At 42.7% G+C, this 23,348-nt stretch overlaps 1 protein-coding gene across 2 annotated transcripts in view; it reads left to right on the forward strand.

Annotated features, from left to right (window-relative positions):
* MOCOS (molybdenum cofactor sulfurase) overlaps positions 1-23,348 on the forward strand; it is a 363,943-nt gene that overhangs the window by 273,712 nt on the left and 66,883 nt on the right. For both annotated transcript variants that reach the window (XM_054018759.1, XM_054018758.1), the window contains exon 6: positions 2,052-2,251. In XM_054018759.1, coding sequence (XP_053874734.1) covers positions 2,052-2,251 — 200 coding nt within the window. The remainder of the gene's footprint in view (positions 1-2,051; positions 2,252-23,348) is intronic.

The raw sequence follows: 23,348 nt of genomic DNA on the forward strand, positions 1-23,348 counted from the left end.
AAAATGCAGAAATAAAATACACTAACAAATACCAAGTAATCAGTCATAATATCTGGTAACCGATCCTTATTTATCTCAAATAGCGTGACCCCCCTTGATTTTATTTCCTTCAACCACCATGTACGACCATGTGCATTGATTCAGGCATATAGCCCCCAGAGGGAGGCTGAAGATCTGTTGCAATTCTTCTTCCCCTTCCTTCCACTCCCTGGGTCACAGCAGGCAGAAAGGAAGTTGGGGAATCACAAAAATTATGTAGTGGGCAGCACAGATCATTCTGTAAAAAAAAAAAAATCATGTGAGTCATATATTTGTGATTTTTTTTTTTTTTGTCAGCATTAACCCTTGGCAATTGTTTTGAATAATTTTCTTTGACAATCCGTCAGCCCTAATTGTGACTCATTCTGCTCGGTGAAAATACAGGCACTTGGCTACATTACTTGCCATCTACCTCCTCGGCAGGGGGCAGGAGTAGGGAAGGGGACAACTTCAGGCTGTTGCATTTGTGTGAGGATAAATAATTAAGAAACTCATCAGTCTCTCACCAATGCACAAAGAAATGTGATTAAGAAATTTTAAATCAAGAATGGCTAAAGGCTAATACAGAATTGAAGGCAGGATACGTGCTCTGAAAAATAGACTGAAAGACTTTCTCTGTAACTTGTTGAAGAAATATCTTAATATTCCATCAAAAAGTTCCTGCCAATTTAGAAAAGCTCTGCATCAGGCGATTAAAGACATCTCAGAAACTGCCAGTATAGTCAGATCTACTAAGGCAGCTAGCACTGGCAGTATCACAGAAATAACCTTTCTCAACAACACTACCACCTTCTAGCAGAAAATATGCAGGACATCTTAGGCTAGGCAGTCCTTTTCTTCTCAAAGTCTGTGACACTATGAAAGTCCTTTTGGGAGCTAAGTGTTAGAGAGAAGTTTGCCAAGTTTATCATGACAAACATCAGCAAATCATGCTAAATAACTTTTCACAAGACTCCTTGAAGGGCCTTCTGGTGTTCATCCTGTATCTTGTTACCCCTCACTGTGCAGAACATAGAGGTTCTTCACCATATGTCCACCATTTCTATGACTACACTCACTTCATTTTCCCAACTAACATAGCTAAAAAGGACAGCATGCCACTTTGAAACTGGAAATAAATACTACAAAAATAATGTAATTTTTCTGTTTCAGACAGTAAAAGTGTATTATTGTTGTTTTGATTAGTCTCAGATGTCGACAGCTCTTTTCTGTGTTAAAAATACACATGATAACAAACAGATGACACGGCTGCTGCTCAGAGGAGATTAGAGCATAATGTTGCAACTTCCCCAAATATCCTGGTACTGAGTTGCAGGTCTTGGAGGTCCTCACTTTTGAATCATTAGGTGTAGCAAAGAAGAAGGGAAAGAAAGCATACTGCTGTTTACTGTCCAGGCCAAATTCTGTGCTGACTTACACCCTGTGAACCCCACTGAAGCAAATGAGTTTTCATGAGTGTGAGCTAATGCAGAATATGGGCCATCCCCTCTCTTTCCTCTTCTGCAGAAGTGTAGACTGAGAAGAGTATCCCTTCTGTATAAAATTAAATAACTGTCATTGGAGATGGGATCAAAAATGAAACCTTTGTTTTGTAGCCTCATATAGGACTATGCACTGCAACTAATCTTCCATCCTATGTTAGTACTGGTATACAGTTTCCTGATCTGCAGCACTACTTTTCCAGTCCTTGGGCTCTCCTGAGCAAAAACTGCCATTCTAACAAAAGTAGGCCAGAATGATTTTGTGATGTGTACAGACCCATTCAAATTTAAACTCAAATTTTCCCAGCTGAAAAGTTATGTGGATTAACTCAGAGGTAGGTGACTCTTGTGACATTATAGCACCACTAAAGCTCATTGTAAGAAAAGAAAATTTTGAGAAGTATGATGATTTAAAGGAGCTAATTACGGCTTTCCAGGCTTTGCACTGGTTGGCTTCCAGCTGTGCTATCTTATTAAACAAAAAGTTTCAAGAGAATAAGGTATTTGACAGATATGTTATTTTCCTCTTAGGTGGCATGGAGAACATAAAACATCATACCTTTGCTTTATCTCATTACACCTACACTGTGCTGTCTACCTTAAAATATGCTAATGGAGCACCCATTGTACGTATCTACAGTGATTCAGACTTCAGCAGTCCTGATGTCCAGGGTCCAATAATTAATTTTAATGTACTGGATGAAAATGGAGATGTAATCGGCTATTCCCAGGTACACGAACAATTTCATTTCACTCATCTTAATGTTCACAAAGGTGTTTAATGTATAAACTGATTATCTTTTCCTCCCCACCAAATATGCTGTACATAAAAATTTTCCCTATGTGTATGCTTTTTCTTCATACCTCTAGATGACACATGTAGTGTTTGTTTATTTTAAAGTAATTGAAAGATAGGGAAATAAAAATGTCTGCCGGATGTAACGTGTATAATAGCTGATGCCAACATCTATTGCAGTTTTTAATCTATTGCAGTGTTTATCTATGACTACATCTATGAGCTAGAAGTGTGATTCCCCAGCTTGTGTGCACATACTCATGCTGGCTCACACCAAACTAGCACAAGTATAATTGGCAGTGTAGCTGGGTAGAATGGGTGGTTGCAATGGAGGCACGGCTGAGCTGTGCTGTGTACAAACATGCCTGAAACATGGCTCAGCTGCTACTCATCCTACCATGGCTATACTGCTATTTACGTGCTCTATGAGAGCAAACATGAATAGGTGTACATGAACTGGGGAATCACACCTCTACCTCTTGGCGTAGAAGTAGACTTAGTATTACCAGCCCAAAAGATGGGGATGATTCAGTATAGGAGGCACCTTCCCTTTTTCCTTCAATCAATGCTCCAGCAAGGTGCTAGGGAGTACTTTGCTACGTCATGTGCTGCCATTTTAGATAAGATTGAAAAATGAGGTCCTGATCATTTTTTGTCCTTAAGGGATTCCACAGAAGTGCAAGCAGTTGGCCAGGATACCAGGATTAGTCCCCATTTCCCAATATGGATAATTATTGGAGATGGTTGGCAAAATTCTACAGAACAACTGTTTTTGTCAGAATTTGCCTGTTTGTCAAAATTGAAACTCCATGGAGACTTCAGTTTTATTAAAGTGAATGTTTAAAATGAAATATACACGAGATAAGAGGGAAGGTACTGTACATCTGGGGTCAGGCTTCGGTTATGGGGGGTACAGGTATCGTTTTTAAGGATGAAAAGATACATACATATTGCATAACCTGCATAGTCCCAGATTGGGGTGCAAGGGTTTTTAAAGTGTCAGTGGATAAGTGGGCTTGGGTACGCCACCCATGGAATGATTAAGGAGTCCAAGTCAGTATCGGTGTAGCGGATAAGTACGTGGGTGGGGTGTGTCCCTTGGTCTGTCAGGGAAGGAAGTGGGTTATTTCCCTGGTCGGTGGTCTCAGTTACTCAGTGTGGTATTGACGGTGTCCTGTGATGTGTTCCGTATAAATGTCTCTGGACCACCTGATGGTGTCGGACACCATGAGCTGTCTCATGAGCTGGGCGTAACGTCGACCGACTCCGCACGCTCTCCTGGGGTCCCACGGGGTCCCACGAGCCCAGGGCTCCCACGATCAGGGCGTGTATCTGGACCTCGTAGCCCTGGGCTCTCAGGGTCTTGGCCAGCGGGGTGTTCTTTGACGCCTTCCGTGCTCGGGCCTTGTGGAGGGCCGGTGACCGGTTTTCAAAAGGCACCATGACGTCTACGATAAGGACCTTCTTCTTTTCTGCATCCGTCACGACGATGTCGGGTCGCAGTCTGCTCTCTGTCCCGGGGAACTAAATTGCAACAGAACCCTGCCTGGTTTCCTGCCAGCTTGTCTACCTGGCTTCTTGGCTGACTGCTTGACAGACTGCCCTGGAATCAGAGACCTCAAAGCTTTCTAGGTTCCTGGCTCCAGGATGGACTGCTTGGGAGTTGGGGACATCAGGGCTTTGAAATTGTAATGAAACCAAATTTCAGAATAACAAAAACCTCCACAAAACAGAATTACCTTTCTCTACTTAGCTCTAGCAATAATTTTTTTTTTTTAATATTCTTGAGGAGACTTAGGTTTCATTGAAATGCTTTTATTTATGATTACATGAACAGTATAATGGTTTTAAATCCGATTCATTGTCTGATTCAGAAAGCCTCTAAACTTTGGGCTTGTCTGCATGGTGAGGTACTGCTCACTATGGGGATGTGATTTCTAAAGTGCACTTTGGCCTATGTAAATAAGGAAGTGTTATTTACTCCTTCTCCTAACACAAGAACTAGGGGCCGCCAAATGAAATTAATAGCCAGCTGGTTTAAAAAAAATAAAAGGAAGTATTTTTTCACACAACACACAGTCAACCTGTGGAATTCCTTGCCAGAGGATGTTGTGAAGGCCAAGACCATAACAGGGTTCAAAAAAGAACTAGATGAATTCATGGAGGATAGGTCCATCAATGGCTATTAGCCAGGATGGGCAGGGATGGTGTCCCTAGTCTTTGTTTGCCAGAAGCTAGGAAGACAGGGGATGGATCACTTGATGATTACCTGTTCTGTTCTTTCCCTCTGGGGCACCTGGCATTGGCCACTGTCAGAAGACCGGATACGGGGCTAGATGGACCTTTGGTCTGACCCAGTATGGCTATTATGCTTTTATATGTTGTGCATTAATTGGTCTTTGTAGTCACTGCTGGTGCACACTAAAGCGCAGTAGGGAAACTTTCAAGTGCATTAGCAGGTCTACAAGGATCAATTAAAGTGCAACATTTTAGAAGCCATGTCCCCATAATAAACATCACCACAACGTGTAGACAAGTCCTTAGTCTGTCTCAAATTCTCTTGCTCTACTTCCTCTTACATACCTGTAGGATCTACCTAATGGCCCTATGCACAGTTTTGACTAACAAAGATTGCCTTATTGTATAGTACCCTTATAATTGCAACAATTCAGATAACACCTTTCCCCATCCTGTGGCTGTCCAGGAGACTTTGCCCCATTCAGACAGATGAGACATGGCCATGGTGATCTATGACTTCTTGACCTTCAAACTTCACAACACAATGCACTGTATTTGGGAGTGTAATCAGAGACAGTCAAGAAAATTGTTGGCCCAGAAAGCAGCAGTCCTTCCGCTGAGCAACTTAGGCCAATGGTAGCACATAAAACTAGTTATGCTTAATACAAACTTCTTAATTCTCTTCATTGAGTGCCCATCAAACAAGTCAAGTTCAAGAGTCTTGTCTTGATTTTCAATGATCTGGGCCCAAGCTGCCTCAGAAACCCCTCTCCCTCTGCAAGCAAGAACTTTCAAGACAGCTGCATTCCTGTGGGAAGATGAAATTCTGAACAATAAAAGAGAAATCAGTGCAAGCTAGAGAAAAACTTTCTCTGAAATGATTCCTGTGGCATCCCCTACTAAAGCAGTTGAGAATGGCCACAAATTTTACCACCATCTGAACAGATTACTTCTCCAATCTCTGTGCCATAACTTTTCTATAATTAAATGATGAGAAGAATACATCCTGTTCTTTGAAGTGAAACAGTAGAACATCAACTTGCATTTTTATCTATTTAAGTGCTCACATAACACACTAATGAATTTGTCGAGCTGGAGACATTGTTATACTTTACTTATTCACCTAAAAACTGCTTTTCAGTGTTCCTATGCTTTGTAAAACAGTTGCCACATTTCATTCCAGAGGTCACGGCATTTCAGGGATGAATGAATTCTACATATGGTCTGTAAAGTGCTTTGCAGACTTTCAGGAAGAAAGGTGATTGTAGCGAGGTGATGTGGCTCCCCGCCACCCAGGAGGGGGAAGAACCCATCCGGAGGCTGGAGTGGGCGGAGCTAGGGAGCTCAGAGCCCGCCCCCCCAGAGGGTCAGGCGGCGACCCAGAAGTATAAAGGCTCGCCCTCAGAGCTCAGTAAGGCACCAGCCGTCAGAGACACCAGACGTCCCCAGCCTAGCTCGTGGCTGCGAAAACTCCGCAGCCCAAGGCGGCCGCCAGGAGCTGCCGGGCCTGCCCTGCACCCGCTATCTGGAGGAGCCGCTGGGCCTGCCCTGCGCCCGCTATCCGGAGGAGCTGCCGGACCTGCCGATCAATTCCTGCCCTGAAGAACCCATGGTCCTGGATCCCCCAGAGGCCGACACCAGGACCCAGGCAGGCCCCGAGGGGGAGTGTGGAAGTAGCCCGGGGGCAGCCAACCCCAGTCTGGCTGCAGCACTGCCAGAGCCTATGTCGGTGTGTTGTGGCCAGGATCCCCACTGACGGCAGCGGGTCTTCTGCCGCTGCTAGGGCCCCGGGCTGGGACGTAGTGGAGTGGAAGGGCCTGTGTCCCCACTGCCACCCAACTCGTGGGTGGCAGACTCCCCCTCTCCCTGGCCTGAGAAGGCTGGGACCTGTTGTTACTCAGCCCTGACTGAGGGCCTGAGATCCTGACTCAGCGTTTGTTGCCCCACCCTGACCTAGAGCCTGGGCTTAATCCTCTTTACTTATTTGTTGCTCAGCCCTGACTGAGGGCCAAAGCCCTGACTTGGCATTGTTGCCCCTCCCTGAGCCAGAGCTGGGCTTACTGTGTTTCTTCTGGCTACAGCAAGAGCTGCCAAGAGAGACCCCACGGCCGGACGAATCTTCTCCAAGCTCAATGGGGTGTAGCGAGCCGGTGTGGCTCTCCGCCGCCCGGAGAGGGTCGAGCCCCAGCAAACTCTTGTATAGTGATATATAAAAATAAGGTGGTGACGTTATTAATTATTATCATCATTATGTACTATAGTTGGGAACAACCATTCAACATTCCCTTTGAGTTGTCACCAGTTCTTAGCAAAAATTAAACACAACTGCTGCTTGAGCCAAACAATGTTTTTAAACTTAAAAAATGCTCTGAACACTCAAAGAAAAAAAAAACCTAGGCACATAATTTCATTGTTGCTGCTTGCTGTTAGAGCTACTCGTAAAAAGATGACTAAGTGAACTGTATGCTCCAGATTTTGAAATACAGCAGATTGGTGTTTTTCAAGATTTTTTCATTTGCAGGCCCCTAAAAAATTTAGAATGGAGATGTGGATCCCTTTGGAAATCTTAGACATAATCTGCAGACCCCCAAGTGTCCGCAGACCACAGGCTGAAAACCACTGTACTAGACTCTGATCATTGCTGACATCAGTATATTGACTGAAAGGATAATAAAGATTCTTCTTTGAGTAGATGTTCTTCTGGCAGTTGGCTTTCCCATATGCCTTCCCCCAATCCCGATCATCCCTCAAGTCATTCTCAAACTCTAGGTAGATTAGGCCGAGGTCATTCTCATTGCCCCGGTGTGGCCAATACATTGCTGGTTCTCCAACCTTCTTGCTCTCTCTCTTCAACCTCCCATATCGCTCCCGCTCCATCCTAATTTTATTCACTCAGAAACAGAGCCGCACCTTGCATCCCGCACTCAGTTCCCTGCATAGCATGGCTGAATGAAAAGGAAGAGCTGTGTTTGGCCACTGACCTACAAGTCTTCATTAACAGTAGAAAACCCTCCACCAGGATGACCTAGTCAGCTAAATGAAAGTTATTTTTGGTGTGGTCATTAGCCCAGGGAATCCAACCAACACTGGCCTTTTGGAGTACCTGCTGCACTTGCAGTCATTGGGGCTTGCATTGAGTTTATTGAAAGGGCATCTGGCAGTGATACCGGCATTTCATCTCACTATTCAGGGAAGATCCGTCTTCTCCAATGCCATGGTAACAAGATTCTTTAAAGGGTCCTTTGTCTACTTCCTCTGGTCCAAGAACTGGTTCCTCTGTGGGACCGTAACTCAGTCCTAGTGGCCTTAATGGGATTTCCATTTGGGCCCTGGCCTCTTGTCCATTTCCACTTTTAAGTCAGAAAACTGTGTTCTGTTAGTGATAACATCTTCAAGCAGACTGTGTGAGTTGCAGGCTCTGGTGGCAGAGCCTCACTATACACAATTCTCCAAAGACAAAATGACTTTATGACCACATCCAAAATTTGTGTCCAGAGTGGTTTCTCAGTTTCATTTGCACAAGCAGTATATTTAACTGTGTTCTTTCCTAAGTTCATTGATCTCTTGAGGATGATGTTAGATGTCAGGAGATGTCTAGTCTTTTATCTGGACAGGGTTAAACCATTTTGTGCTTCACCTCATTTGTTTGTGTCATATCCTGATCGCATGGAAGGTCAAGTGGTCTCGCCACAGACTATCTCCAAATGGATAACATCCTGCATCAAGACTGCTTATGAAATAGCTTCGGCTGTGCCCCTCAGCAGGTGCTAGTTCATTCTACAAGGGCACAAGCAATGTCCATGGCGTTCCTCAATGATGTTTCCATATTGGACATTTTAAGACTGTTGCATGGTCATTGATACATATGTTCATGACTCCTTAACCACTTCTTCTAAGGTGGATGCAGGCTTTGGTAGAGCATTCCTGCAGTCCTTGTTTTGGTAGACTCTGACCCCACCTTCTGGGGGGTACCGCTTGTGAGTCACCTACGTGGAATATACATCTGCATCTACTCAAAGAAGAGATGATTACTTACTGTAACTTTAGTTCTTTGAGATATGATGCAGACGTGAGGCAAATTCTAGGCATTTGGTGTGATGGAACTGAAGGAGGGTCAGGGCAACTCCACCTCATGTAGCCAGGGGGAAGGTCTAAGGCAATGAGGCACAAGCACTGCCCCTCTATGGGTACTGCTAGGCAATTTTCTCTGGCTCCGATGCGCTGGGCGCCCAGATCTTGAAGAACCACAATTACAGTAAGTAACCATTTCTTTGAAAAATACATTCTAGCAACATTGTATCTGCACTAGATGTTAGGCTAATTATTTGGTTAAAATAATGTATAGTTTTGTATGTTTTAAAATTCACATCCAAGTAACACAGTGCAGTCCTGTTATAACTATAAAGGGAAGGGTAATAGCTGTCCTGTGTACAGTACTATGAAATCCCTCCTGGCCAGAGACTCCAAAATCCTTTTCCCTGTAAAGGGTTAAGAAGCTCAGGTAACCTGGCTGGCATCTGACCTAAAGGACCAATAAGGGGACAAGATACTTTCAAATCTTGGGGGGGGGGGAAGGCTTTTGTTTGTGTTCTTTGTTTGGGAGTGTGTTCGTTCTCGGGACTGAGAGGGACCAGACATCAATCCAGGTTCTCCACATCTTTCTAAACAAGTCTCTCCTATTTCAAACTTGTAAGTAAATAGCCAGGCAAGGCGTGTTAGTTTTCCTTTGTTTTCTCAAATTGTAAATGTACCTTTTACTAGAGTGTTTATCTTTGTTTGCTGTACTTTGAACCTGAGACTAGAGGGGAGTCCTCTGAGCTCTTTAAGTTTGATTACCCTGTAAGGTTAATTTCCATACTGATTTTATAGAGATGATTTTTACCTTTTTTTTCTTTAATTAAAAGCTTTCTTTTTAGAACCTGATTGATTTTTCCTTGTTTTAAGATCCAAGGGGTTTGGATCTTGATTCACCAGCAATTGGTGGGAGGAAGGAGGGGGGATGGTTAATTTCTCCTTGTTTTAAAATCCAAGGGGTTTGGATCTGTATTCACCAGGGAATTGGTGAAGGTTTTTCAAGGCTTCCCAGGGAGGAAAAATTGATGGTGGCAGCGGAACCAAAGCTAAGCTGGTAGTTAAGCTTAAAAGTTTTCATGCAGGCCCCTACATTTGTACCCTAAAGTTCAAAGTGGGGATCCAGTCTTGACAAGTCCATATAAGGAATATATATGAACCACATTTGGCTTTTATATGTAGTCACATTCTTCACAGATCTAGTATACTAGGTGGAAGATTAGAAAAGTTTGATTTGACAGAAGGTGTGTATACAGTGCTGAGAAAGCTACATCCAACTATCAGTGTAATCTCATTTGCTTTATATCTACAGCACTGTTTTTATATATGTCTGCCTACAGGCAGGTCTATTCAAATCAGAGCAAAATCCAATAGTTTGGTTTCTACGTATGGAAATGAAATATGTTTACTTTAGCGTAGTCATGTTTGTGACCTGCTAATTTGAAAGCTGCTAAGTTTGTCTTTGATTTTAGGATTCACTGCTTGGTATACAACATATATCAGCCTTGGTGTAAACTTCATCCACTTGTTTAGGAAAAAACCAGATTCAGAGGCCAGTTAGCTAAGGCACTGGTCTTGGGATCACTTAATTAAGGGAAAATGGGACAACATTTCTATTTGAGGAGAATAATACTTCCGAAAAGTATCTATCTACTAGTAGACACCTAACTACTAATTAATTACTCAGATTGTGCTCCAGTTAATTTAGTCAAATAGACAAATTCCTAAATGTCTGATTTTATTACTGCTGATGCTCCTTCTGTAAATAATGTATTCATAACCAATCATTCAGATAATTTCTTCTGTCTATCTGGTATTTCTTCTGTGCCCATTGCCATGGTATCTGAGCTGAATGACTCATTCTACAGAGAATTTTATGGTGAGGCTTGCAAGAATTTTATTTGTAACATTTGCGTTTGGTCAGAAAGACTTTAAAAGTAAAAATGACAGTCTCTTTGGCGGATACCAAGCTTACAGTTAATCCTTCAGATTTACATAATTTACTCAATATTCAAAACTCTGAAATAAGTCCAAGATATTTAAGATTTGAAAGGCATGCAATCAAATATGTGACATTTAACACTGCTACTGCAACATGAAAGCAAGGAAAATCATGTCTTTTGTCTATGCAGAATTTTGAAGGGAAGCAATTCTTAGCCTGTTACTAATGTTAAAGTCCTTTCCTAACTATTGTCAGAGTATTATCATCCACAGTTAACAAGATCATGTTACTAAACACAAACACACTTGAATTACACACACGGGGTCATTTATTCAGTGAGGGAATAGCCATGGGCTGCAGATTGATCCTTGAGTAAACACTTCATTCAAATGTTGAAGATCAAATAAATGAATCCCCTTGAAGCCTAACGCGCAAATGAGACTTTGTCATGATTGCATCTCTGAAGGGTGACAATGTTTTTGACAGCTTACTGTCCCAATAGGTATGATTTATAATACTTGAAGGTTTAGAAGTTATGAGCTGGATGTGAAATAATTATGAAAAGTTGTGCTGTTATCCCACTTTTATCTAAATATATCTTTGCATTTAATGAAGGTTGTCACTATTTTCAAATATTGTTTATTGAAGAAACCTGATCTGAATATTAAATGTATGTTATCAATTTAATGGGCAGCTTAATCACTGGAATCCATTCAGCACACTGCTGCCAGTTAAAATGATTTAAACAAAAGGATTTGGAGACTCCAAATACAGTAGTCACTCACAAGGTTTTGCTAACATCCCAATCTTTCCGTGTAAACTTGCTTTCTGAGCTAGGGCCTGGCTACTGTGATTTTGCAGTCTCAATAATCTTCTTGCTCTTAAACTATACTAAATAATAGTCTTCTTCTTTGAGATGCCCTTAGGGCTCCTATTCCTTCTCCTGAAAATGCTTCCTCTCAGTAAAGCTGTCTGTACACTACCATTTGTAACCAACTATAGTAATGAACCGAAGAGACACCTGCATTCGACTCACAAGTTGTCTGGCTTTTTCAGCATATATCAAGCAGTATGGTGATTGCCTCTTTATGGAATACCTTATGGATTCTACTAACTAAAACACAGGCATTACAAGTTTTCACTATTGATATTCACAGTAACATATAAATCTTTAGCACATGTGGTGCTTGTGAAAGGTATCAGAGTAACAGTGCTGGAGACTGAAGACCTCTGTTTATCTAGAGTGGTGGTACAATATGGGAAGTAACAATGCTGGCTTCTCAACACTGCTTTACCGAAGTAGCTCTGTAGCAATCCTTTGCTTCTCTACTGAGACTGCCAGGAAGGGTACCAATTAACACCAGATGTGGTTGTGCTTTTTGTGATGTCACAAAAGTGAGGTCACCTGTTCATTAAGACCTGGACTGATAGTACAGACTCATCAACACATGAAACAAACATTGGATCCTTAACAATGATGAATAGTTGTCATTTGTATTGTATTCAAATGTGTGATCACATTCATATCTCATTACAAATACTCAAGCCCTCCACTCTCTCAAATGGTAAGTGTTGGACTACAAGCGTTGGTAATGAGTGGACTACAACTTGCATTCTTAGTCATCATTATAATTATTTGTTGTTTGACACTTCTAAATAATTCCAGAGGTGTGCAACTTTTAAGGTTCCAGCATCTTCTACGTGCAACAGGAAGAGGAGATGGAACAGCTGTAAGAAAGCAAAATTGTTTGGAAATTTAAAAAACAAAGACAATAAAGTGACAGAAAACAGAACAAAAACTAACACCCCCCCTACACCCTGATTCATGTGAGATTAGATCAAATCTGTTTTACCTCTTCCACTCCAAGATCAGAAAAATATACAGGCTTTTTGTAAGATGTCTGTTGTGCTATTATTATTTGTACACTTTTGCTTTCCTTGCTGCTTTAATGTGGCAATATATTCAGTTAAAGAAACAGTATCTTTTTTGCTTTACATATTTTCATAAGGGGTACAGCTCCAATACCTGCCTCTCTTCCATAACTTAGTCTTGTATTTGGTCACAGACAATGCTTAATTAGTGCCAGGGCTTGCCAGGCTGAGCCCCGGCACCTCTAGGCTTGGCAGTTCATAGCCCTGGCACCTCTGGACTTCGTGCATTGGTTATGAATGTAAAAAAATTGCTTGAGCCCGGCACCTCATATCATTACAAGTTAAACACTTGTCACAGCTAGCTAGTATGGTGAAGAGGAGGTAACAGCCAGAGCAGGTCAGCCAGATTTTTGGCATAGCTATTCCCCAGCTATTCCTTGTAGGCAACTCCCATTTTTCTTGTGCTGTATATTTATGCCTGCCTACTGTAATTTTCACTCCAGACATCTGAAGAAGTGGGTCATAGCCCATGAAAGCTTATGCTCTAATAAATTTGTTAGTCTTTAAGGTGCCACAAGACTCCTCATTGTTTTTGCTGAAACAGACTAACACGGCTGCCCCTCTGAAACTTCTCTCTCTGAAACTTTACTTGCTTCCATTCTGTGGAGTTCTGAGAGAACTCTTTGCCTTTCTTTTTTCCACCCTAATTGTTTGTGCCTTAAGCTTTTTTTTACCTCATAGCTACCTTTGAAAAATGACCATCAGTTCAGCAGAGGATTAGCAGGTTCCTTTCAACTTCTCTACTCTACCTCCTTTGCCTATAGCCTAAAGCAAAAGAGAAGGTAGTCCTCCTTGATTGCCTCACCTGCAAAAGTTTCTTCAATGTCTTGCCATGCCTGCTAGTGATCCTGCCAGGAAGACAGCAAACAAGGGTTCATTCGCAGCTCCAGTTTTCCTACCCATAGCCCTGCCATATCACATTCAGGGTTGATAGACAAACTGCTAAAACAGGAGGCCCCTGCAAAAAAATAGGAAATGCAAACATTTCAGTTCTCCTCACAAGGCGCCTGACTATAGCTTTACATGTCAGTGAGTTTTGCCCTCCCCACCTCTCTTAAGATTACCGAGAACACTAGTCAAATAGATTGTGGTCAGCTGTGGCAATCAGGTTACATTTACACTGCATGCTTTTTCTGGCAGCGTGTAGAGTACATACTCAAGTAGTTCCCCTAGCACAAGTATAAATCACAGTGTAGATAGTGAGGTATGGCTTAGGCAAGTCTAGTACTCGCGCAAGTTGTACCTTCCTGTCTACACTGTTATTTTTAGCCATATAGCGTCCCGCTGCTGGAGCCTTCCATTAGCACAGGAAAAGACTCCAGCATTTGGGAAAGGCTCTGGCAGGAGGGAGGCAGTGGGGGAAGGGCTCCTCCAGCTCCTTACTGCTAGAGCCTTTCCTTGCTGCAAGGAAAGACTCCACGGCAGGGAAAGGCCCTGCAAGGGGGGAGGCAGCAGAGAAAAGCCCTGGCAGGGTGGGCTGTAGGGAAAGGCCTAGTCTTTCAGTGCTGTCTCCATAGCACAGCTTCTCAACAGATACCTCTCAGGATATGTACAAGCAGCCCAAATTTAAAATGCAATTTACATTATGGCTTTTCATAGAATCATAGAAATGTAGGGCTGGAAGGGACCTCAAGAGGTCATCAAGTCCACCCCCCTGTGCTGAGGCAGAACTAAGTAAACCTAGACCACCACTGACAGGTGTTAGTATGTCCTTAAAAACCTCCAATGATGGGGATTCCACAGTCTCCCTTGGAAGCCTAGTCCAGCACTTAACTATCCTTAGAATTAGAAATTTTTTCCTAAGATCTCCCTCACAATCTCCCTCGCTGCAAATTAAACCCATTACTACTAGTGCTCTCTTCAGTGGGCATAGAGAACAATTGATCACCGTCCTCTTTATAACAGCCTTCAACATATTTGAAAACTGTTATCAGGTCGTGCTCCCTCCTCCCTCCCCCCCCCCCCCCCCCGCCCCAACCTCAGTCCTCTTTTTTTCCAAGACTAAACCAGCCCAGTTTTTTTAACCTTTCCTCAGAAGTCAGGTTTTCTAAACCTTTTAAAGATGTGTTGCTTTCCTCTGGACTTTCTCACCAATTTATCCACATCTTTCCTAAAGTGCGGTGCCCAGAGCTAGACATAGTACTCCAGCTGGGACCTCACCATTGCTGAGTAGAGCAGGACAATTACCTGCCGTGTCTAACATATGATATTCCTGTTCATACGCCTCAATATGATTTATGTTGACTTCTATTTAATTTGTGATCCACTGTTGTCCCCAGAACGATTTCAACAGCATCACCATCTAGCCACTTATTCTCCATTTTGTAGTCGTGCATTTGATTTTTCCTTCCTAAAGGTAATACTTTGCACTTGTCTTTATTGAATTTCATCTTGTTTACTTCAGACCAATTATCTAATTCATCAGGGTCACTTTGAAATCTAATTCTGTTCTCCGAAGTGCTTGCAACACTTCCCAGTTGAGTGTCATCCTCAGATTTTATGTGTGCTCTCCACTCCATTATCTAAGTCATTAATGAAAGTATTGAATAGTACCAACTCCAGGATTGATCCCTGAGAGACCCTACTAGATACATCCTCACAGTTTGACAGCAAACCATTCATACCTACTCTTTGAGTACAGTCTTTCAACCAGTTACACTCCTACCTTATATACCATGGCATTTGCCCCCATTGACCTGTACTGGTAGAGGATAGACCCCTATCCTATTGGATCTTTTCCATCTCTAATTTCTATCATTCTAAAGTGTTAGGGGGACTTCCAATGGGACTTGTGCTCCTAACTCACTTAGGTGTTTTGGAAAATCCCACCCTTTGTCATTATGTGCTATGTGCTGTAGCCTCCCACCTGTTTGTGTTGAACTCATTTTCCATACTATGCCATTTTCTCTTTGTCTGCTCCTCTGCTTCTTGTTTTAACAATGAGACTTTGGATGATGGATGGCTTTGTGATATGGGATTGTATTTTCCTATCTACATATTTTCCCTTACAGAATATAATGAAAATATCAGGGCTGGCCCTGCTCTATAGATAGGCCATGTAGTTTCCTAGGATGGCACTTCAGAAGGGCACCCAGTGTCTTTCAGTTGATCAACAGCTCAACTTTCTTCTACAGCTCCCCAGTTGGCAGCTCCTTCCTCTCCATGCTGCTCAGCGGCTTAAATCTGATCTGGAGTTACCCTCCCTTCTAGGGAGGGTGTGGGAAAAGGACAGGGCAAGGTGAGAGATAGGAACGAAATGGAAGCCCCAGATTAAGGGATGAGGTAAAAGGAAGGAATGGGGAAACAGCAAGAAACCCTATCACAGGAGAGAGGTGTTGGTGGGGTAAGGAGAGATTTATCAATAATGCGAAGTTGTGATTTTTTTCACATTTTTAGATTACTTGGATATGACAGTAAATGTGGATAGAATGGTGAGGGGTTTGTAAATCTTACTTAGACTTTAGTCCATCCCGTGCTTTGCTGCACATTGGGCTACCCACATTTGCCATCCTTGCCTGTCAACTGCCCTTCTCTCCAAATCTCCCCATTTCATTTTGAGGGGCTTGATGTCGTTCAGAACTGTTTGTTTCCATATTATTCGTGGTCATCTTCTCTTTCTTCTTGCGTTTTCTGCTTCTATTCAAGGGCGGTATTTGGTAAGCATTCTTTTTCCTTTCTCAGCACGTCCCAGCCACTGATGTCTTCTTTAGTAGATTATTTGTGAGAGGGTGCCTTGTCCAGTAATTTTTCTGACTTCTTCATTCGTCTTTCTATCTCTATATGTTATTCCCAATATTCTTCTCAGACATTTGTGATGAAATGCATCCAGCTTTTGCGTGTCTTTCTTGGTAAGTTGCCATGTCTCACTGCTATATGTTGTGATGGCGATAACAGTTGATTTGTACACATTCAGTTTTGTCTTGAGGGAGATATTTTTGAGTTGCCAGATGTTTTTGAGTCTTCCAAATGCAGCATTTGCCTTCCCAATTCTTCTTCTTATTTCCTTGGAACTAGTACCATCTTCACTGATGGTACTTCCAAGATATGTAAAATAGTCCACCTTCTCCAGTTACTCTTCTTCAATTTTGATTTCGGTCCCTATATTCCCCATTAACATGACATTATATTTCTTTGCATTGTATCTCAAACCTATCTTCTCCATTACTTGGTTTGTGCATTTTTGTAGTCTGTTGGCATCTTCATTGATAAGAGTGATGTCTTCAGCAAAGTTTAGGTAGTATAGTTTTGAATTGTTCCATTTTAGGCCATATGTATCACTGTCACATTGTTTTAATCCATAGTCAATGACTAGCATAAACAAAAACGGAGACAGGATGCACCCCTGCCTTATACCTGTCTTGATGCTGAATGGCTTACTCAATCCATTTTCCATTTTAATGCAGCATTTTGAGTTGGTGTAGAATGCCTTCACAATGTTAATTTCTTGGAATTCCATATTGTTCCACAATTTTCCACATTTTTTCTCTGTTTACACTATCTAATGCCTTTTGAAAGACCACAAAATTGATGGCAAGACTGCCTTGGAATTCAATTGTGTTCTCAATAATCTCTCAGGATGAAAATAGCATCTATGCACGATCTCCCTTGTGTAAACCCAGATTGTCGTTCACATAGGATGGTATCCATCTTTCTTTTCATTCTGTTCAGGAGGACTGCTGCTAATACTTTTCCTGTGACAGATAGACGAGCTACTCCCCTCCAATTTGAACAATTGTTTAAATCACCTATCTTTGGTAACTTGATTATGATACCAAGGATCCATTCTTCCGGCACTTTCTCCTCCATCCATATTTTGTTGCACAGTGAACAGATGACTGATTCCACATCTTCACCTCCATATTTAAGCATCTCAGGATGAATGCAGTCTAAACCAGGTCATCAATATCTAGGTCAAATGGTTTATCATTTTTAAATTCCAGCCTTGTAATTGGTTCTAGCTGGTTTAGCACTTCTTTGAAGTGTTCCACCCATTTATTTTCTTGTTCCTCCTGTGTTTTCAAAATTTCTCCTTGTTTCCCTTTCACTGGGACACTTCTTAATCTTGATCCATATCGTGTTAACTGTTTCAGGAGCGTGTAGACCAGTGGTCTCCAAAGAGGGGTGCACGCACCCCAGGGGGTGCGCAAGACAATCCCTTGGGGGGGCGCGGTAGGAGGAGCACCGCCGGGGGGGGAAAGGGCGGCTGGAGGAGGGAGGGAACGAGCGAGCGGGGAAGCTGTCGTGTGTCCCCCCCCACGCCTCCGCAGGCAGGGCCACCCGGAACCCAGGGGATTTAGGGGCTACAACGCCCTGGGCTAAGGGGGCCCCGGGGCTCTGGCCTGCAGCTCTAAATCCCCTTTCAGAATGTGGCCCTGAGTCCTCTGGTCCGTGGAAGAGCAGGGGCAGCCGCACAGCCAGCGGCCATAAAGAAGCAGCGCTTTCCCCTGCAAAGCCGGCTGGAGAGAAATGGCGCTTTGAAGGGGAAAGCACCACTTCTATCCAGCCGCTGGCTGCACTGCTGCCCCTGCTCCTCCTGAGTCCTCCGGCCTGTGCTCACAGGTCTGCATTCCGAAAGGGGCTTTAGAGCTGCAGGCCAGGGCCCCAGGGCCCCCTTAGCCCAGGGCCCTGCAGCCCCTAAAGCCCCAGCGTTCCTGGTGGCCCTGCCGGGGGGGCAGCTCCCAGAATGGTGGCCATGGGGGCGGTGCTGCGCAGAGCCACCTGCACCAAACATCAGAGGGGTAGCCGTGTTAGTCTGAATCTGTAAAAAGCAACGGAGGGTCCTGTGGCACCTTTGAGACTAACAGAAGTATTGGGAGCATAAGCTTTCGTGGGTAAGAACCTCACTTGCATCTGAAGAAGTGAGGTTCTTACCCACGAAAGCTTATGCTCCCAATACTTCTGTTAGTCTTAAAGGTGCCACAGGACCCTCTGTTGCTGCACCAAACAGGAGCAGCCCCAGGTAAGTGCTCTGCACCTCCTGCCTGCCCCAGCCCTGAGCCTCCTCCCGCACCCCCACCCTGAGCGCCCTCCAGCACCCTAACTCCCTCCCAGACCCCGCACCCCACCCTGAGCCCCCTCCAGCACTCTAACCCTAATCCAGACCTTCGAATCGCTGTATCACAAAGTGTTAAACCAAGATTTTCAGAAATAATGAAGCATATTCAATCACATTGCTCTCACTAAAAATATTTTTTTTTTGTGAGAGCAAAAAGGTTTTTTGTATCATTAATAAATAAAATACAATAAAATATTAAAAATACTGTTTATTTCATCTTTATCTCATCCTTTTTTAATTTCTATTGGCCTTCTAAACCCAGGGTTGTGAGTTCAATCCTTGAGGGGGCCACTTAGGGATCTGGGGCAGAAATCAGTACTTGGTCCTGCTAGTGAAGGCAGAGGGCTGGACTCGATGACCTTTCAAGGTCCCTTCCAGTTCTAGGAGATAGGATATCTCCATAATGTACATAATATATTAGTACAGTAGTACATGTATATAATTTATACATAAATAAATATACATATATTGGGGGTGCGTGCTCAAAAAATTTTTACTGATAGGGGTGTGCGATCAAAAAAGTTTCGAGACCGCTAGTGTAGACTGTTCTTGTATCGTTTCTTTCCCCTGCTTCTTCAGCTTCACTAGCCTAACTTTCTATACAATTTTGCTTATCTTTTTTGCATTATTTCTTTACTGCTTTGTCAAAGTTCCTGTAAGTTTGTTTTGTTTCTTCATTCGCATGTTGTAGTACTCGAGCCTTTTGTTTTCTTCTTTTGTCTATAATTTTCCATGTTTCTTCTGAGATCCACGGTTCTTTATTGCTTCCTCTCTTTCTACCAATTATCTTTTCAGCTGCTTCTAGCATAGCTGTTTTGAAAAGATCCCAGTATTTTTCCACTTCGTTTTCTTCAAGATCTTTAAGGGCCTCAAACCTATTCTTGACCTCAATCTGGTACTCTTTTTGCATCCTGCAATCTTGTAGTTTCTGTGTATTGAATAATCTGAGTCTGTGTTCTTTCTTTTTAAGTGCTTTAAACTTTAATTTGATGTTTGCTTTCAGCAAATAGTGATCGCTCCCTATATCTGCTCCTCTGAATATTCTTGTGTCGAACACTGATGTTTTCCACCTCTAACTAACACAGATATAGTCTATCTCATTTTGCGTACGGCCATCTGGTGAAATCTATGTCTTTTTGTGTATATTTTTATGTTGGAAGAAAGAATTGTAGATGACTGTTTCCCGACCTCTTCTTTCATTTCTGATCTCGGCATTAAAATCTCCCATAACCAGGACAAGATCGTGGTTTGGTATTTCTTTCATTATATCATTCAATTCTGTATAGAATCCCTTTGTCCTGTTCATCTGCATCATTTGTTGAAGCATATGCCTGGACTATAGTGCACTTAATGTGCCGAGAGTGGAATCTAGCTGCCAGTATCTTATCTGATATTGGCTGCCAATTCATAAGTGATTTCTTTGCGGCGCTATTCATGATGATTCCTACACCTCTCATGTTTGGTTCCCCCTGAATATAACATTGTTTTTTCTCCAGATGTTATTAGACCTTGATCTTTCCATCTAACTTTCCACTCTAACAAAGTCCTAGGATGTCAATTTTATATCTATCCATTTCTTTGATTACCTGTGCTAATTTTCCTGCACTATTTAGAGTTCATACATTCCAGGTAGCTATGGATGTACTCTTTCTGGCCGTCAGAATTTGGACCATCGAGTGGGTGACTTCCCGATGGATTTGAGCATCCACTGTCATATGCGCATCTGAACGCTGTCCATCCTCCTCCGGCTGTGAGTTTTGGTTTATGTATGTAGTTCCTGTAGCTAGAACGGGAAGCCACCCCATCGACCAACCCGCCTCCTTTTTGATCCGGGCTTGGGACCAGCACTGGCAGAGCTTTGTGAGTCTAGGTGGGAAAAATACCACATAGTTGGTGTAATCAAACCAAATGCTCAGGACCATCCTGGGAAACATTCCCTAATACACAGTAGCCTTCCTTGTCACTTTCAAACCATTACAAACATTGAATCTATCTCCCCTTGTAAGTATTCTCACACTTCTTATCAACCTGTCTGTACTGGGCTAGCTTTATTATCACTTCAAAAGATTTTTTTTCCTCTTACTTAATTGGCTTCTCAGAGTTGGTAAGACAACTCCCACCTGTTCATGCTCTCTGTATGTGCGTATATATGTATCTCCTCAATATATGTTCCACTCTATATGCATCCGAAGAAGTGGGCTGTAGCCCACGAAAGCTTATGCTCTAATAAATTTGTTAGTCTCTAAGATACCACAAGTACTCCTGTTCTTTCCTTGTCACTGGCTCCATTATTTCCTGTCCTTTCTATTTTGCACATTTTGTTTTCCTTTAGCACTATTTTAATAAGGTGTTAATAAGAAAAGAAAAATTGTCCTGGGGTTAGGGCACTAGCCTGGGACTTGGAAAACTGGTTCAATTCCTTGGTGTATCACAAACATCCTGTATGACCTGGAGCAAATCATGTAGGATATGCCACAGTGCCGCACAGGTATGCAAGCTTGTGCTAGCAGAGCTTGAGCTAGCATGCTAAAAATATCAGTGTGGCCATTGTAGCTTGGGTGGCAGCTCAGGCTCTCGCCCCTCCATCCTCCCCCGCACCCCCGCCACCCCAGGTCTACACTGCTGGTTTTAACGTGCTAGCTTCAGTCTGGCTAGCGTGAGTCTGGGAGAATTGCTCCCAGCTGCATTGTAGACGTAAACATGAGTATCTCCGTTCTTCTCTTCCCCATCTGTAAAACTGGGACAATTGTACTTCCCTACCTCACAGGAGTATAGTGAGGGTAAGTGTGTTAAAGATGGTGAGGTGCATAGATATAGCTACCATGGAACAACCTAAGATAAGTAGATTTCTTTAGGAACAACTGTAGTTGCAAGACACCTAAAGTGACTTTCTCAGTAGTGTGCCAGTCCTACTCCAGACTAGTAGATGTCTGTGCTCTTAGAAGAGCAGCTTATAACTATGAAAACCCTACTGCATTTCCCAAAAATGGAAAGGAGTTGCCAGATCCATTTGTCAAAATCACTGAAGGGATTTTGGTCAGCCTACCGACATAACTGTACTTATCATAAAATTCATAATCAATGTCCTTAGAGATGCTAGTGGGTTGATAGTAAGCAGCAAAAAGGTGTCCTTTTTACATTATCTTATCTGCACAGATGGGTTTATTTTTTAGACAAAGCAACTTAATCGAGATCTTTTCAGTTTATAAATAAATATCTATTTATTTCTGATCCACCTGTGTTTTTAGATATCATGTAAAACTATCATTGTGTAGATGGATAAGTTGACAGTATGTACTGTATATTTTTCTTCTAAAATATTATTGGAGGAGCGGGGAACAAACACTTTTTAATTCCAACAAAGAATATGTCTGTACAAGATAGTCAAAAGACTCTGAATTACTTATCCTAATGCTTTTTGGAACATATCCACTCATTACATTAAATGCGATGACTCAAGGAAAGAAAAATATTAATAACATGCCTAATGGGATTTTTGGCCATGTTCCCAACAGTTACCTAAAAATTACCGGGGTGATTGCTTGCTATTGATTTTCATTATTGATTTAGCTGTTAAGACTTCAGGAAACCAGGGGCAGCTGATAGACCAGTGGTGTAGAATGCAAACAGGATTACAAGGAGAAAAACATTGTTGCAATGACTCTTTTTAAAACTCCACTAATTTCTTTGGTTCTCATCAGTTTGTGCTGCAGACATCTTGTAAGAGGCACCCTTGCCACAGTGGTGATTTGCGTTATCTCCTGTACTATTGGGAGAGACCTGTTTGTGGTGCAGTAAGCCAGAGTGAGTTGTCATTATAATGATGTGTTGTTATCTCAGACTGATAAGATAGGCCATTACAATATGTGTCCCTGCTTACATTTAATGGAAGTTAGTTATGTGGTATTAGACGTCAAAAGTCATTTCTCCCAACAGGATACTCTGTGTTCATTGACCTAGCATGCAGGCCAGAGATATGCTGTGCTTGTGTAGAGGGATTAGATTGCATGTGGTAACAAGCATCCTTGGCAGGCGAATTCAGGTCTCTTGCTCGCTGAGCAAGTTGGGTGGCAGGGATCAGGTGGGATTGTTCTTTGTAATAGCTCAGCTCTGTGGGGAGCAAAAAGCATCCTAGCAGGTGTGTTTGAAATCTCCTACTATTGAACTGCTAGTAAGAAAGGGTTATGCTTACAAAGCTCCATCAATTCCTATGCTGAGGAGGCTGTCTGACATCACTTCTTTTGAGTGTCCTTGTATGCTTTGTGTTGCTAGGGAAACTGTGATGGAGATAAAGGAAAGAAACTCATGCAGCTCTTAAAATGAAAGCATCTAAGGGAGAACATTAAAGCAAAAATATGTAGATACAGAACCAGAGTGAGGTTCTAAGACACTGATTCCACTGAGGAGGGGGCGAGGGAATGTGAGAAGAAACCATGGGGCATCAGCAAGAATCGCCACTAGCAGCAGGCTCTGCTGGAATTCCTCCTGGGACAGTGGAGAAGCAGCTCTGCTACCCTTACAAAGTGTGCAGTATCCAATTTCAACCCTCCAGCCCACTTCCATTGGCCAACGAGAGTATGAGCATGGCTCCGTCTTACTATCACCCTGCCTGTTCCTTCCTGTCCCCTCTGGGGAGTCTATCAAAGTATTCATATGGCCCACATCGCTGTCATATATAAGCACCTCACGTGCATGAATGGAATTTTATCCTCGCAACAGCCCTATGAGCTTAGGAAGTACTGTTATCCCTCTTTTCCAAGGCAAGATTAAGTGACTTGCCCAAGGTCACAGAAG

This window comes from Malaclemys terrapin, chromosome 2 (assembly GCF_027887155.1).
Source record: "Malaclemys terrapin pileata isolate rMalTer1 chromosome 2, rMalTer1.hap1, whole genome shotgun sequence".
In the NCBI taxonomy this organism is placed as follows: domain Eukaryota; kingdom Metazoa; phylum Chordata; order Testudines; family Emydidae; genus Malaclemys; species Malaclemys terrapin.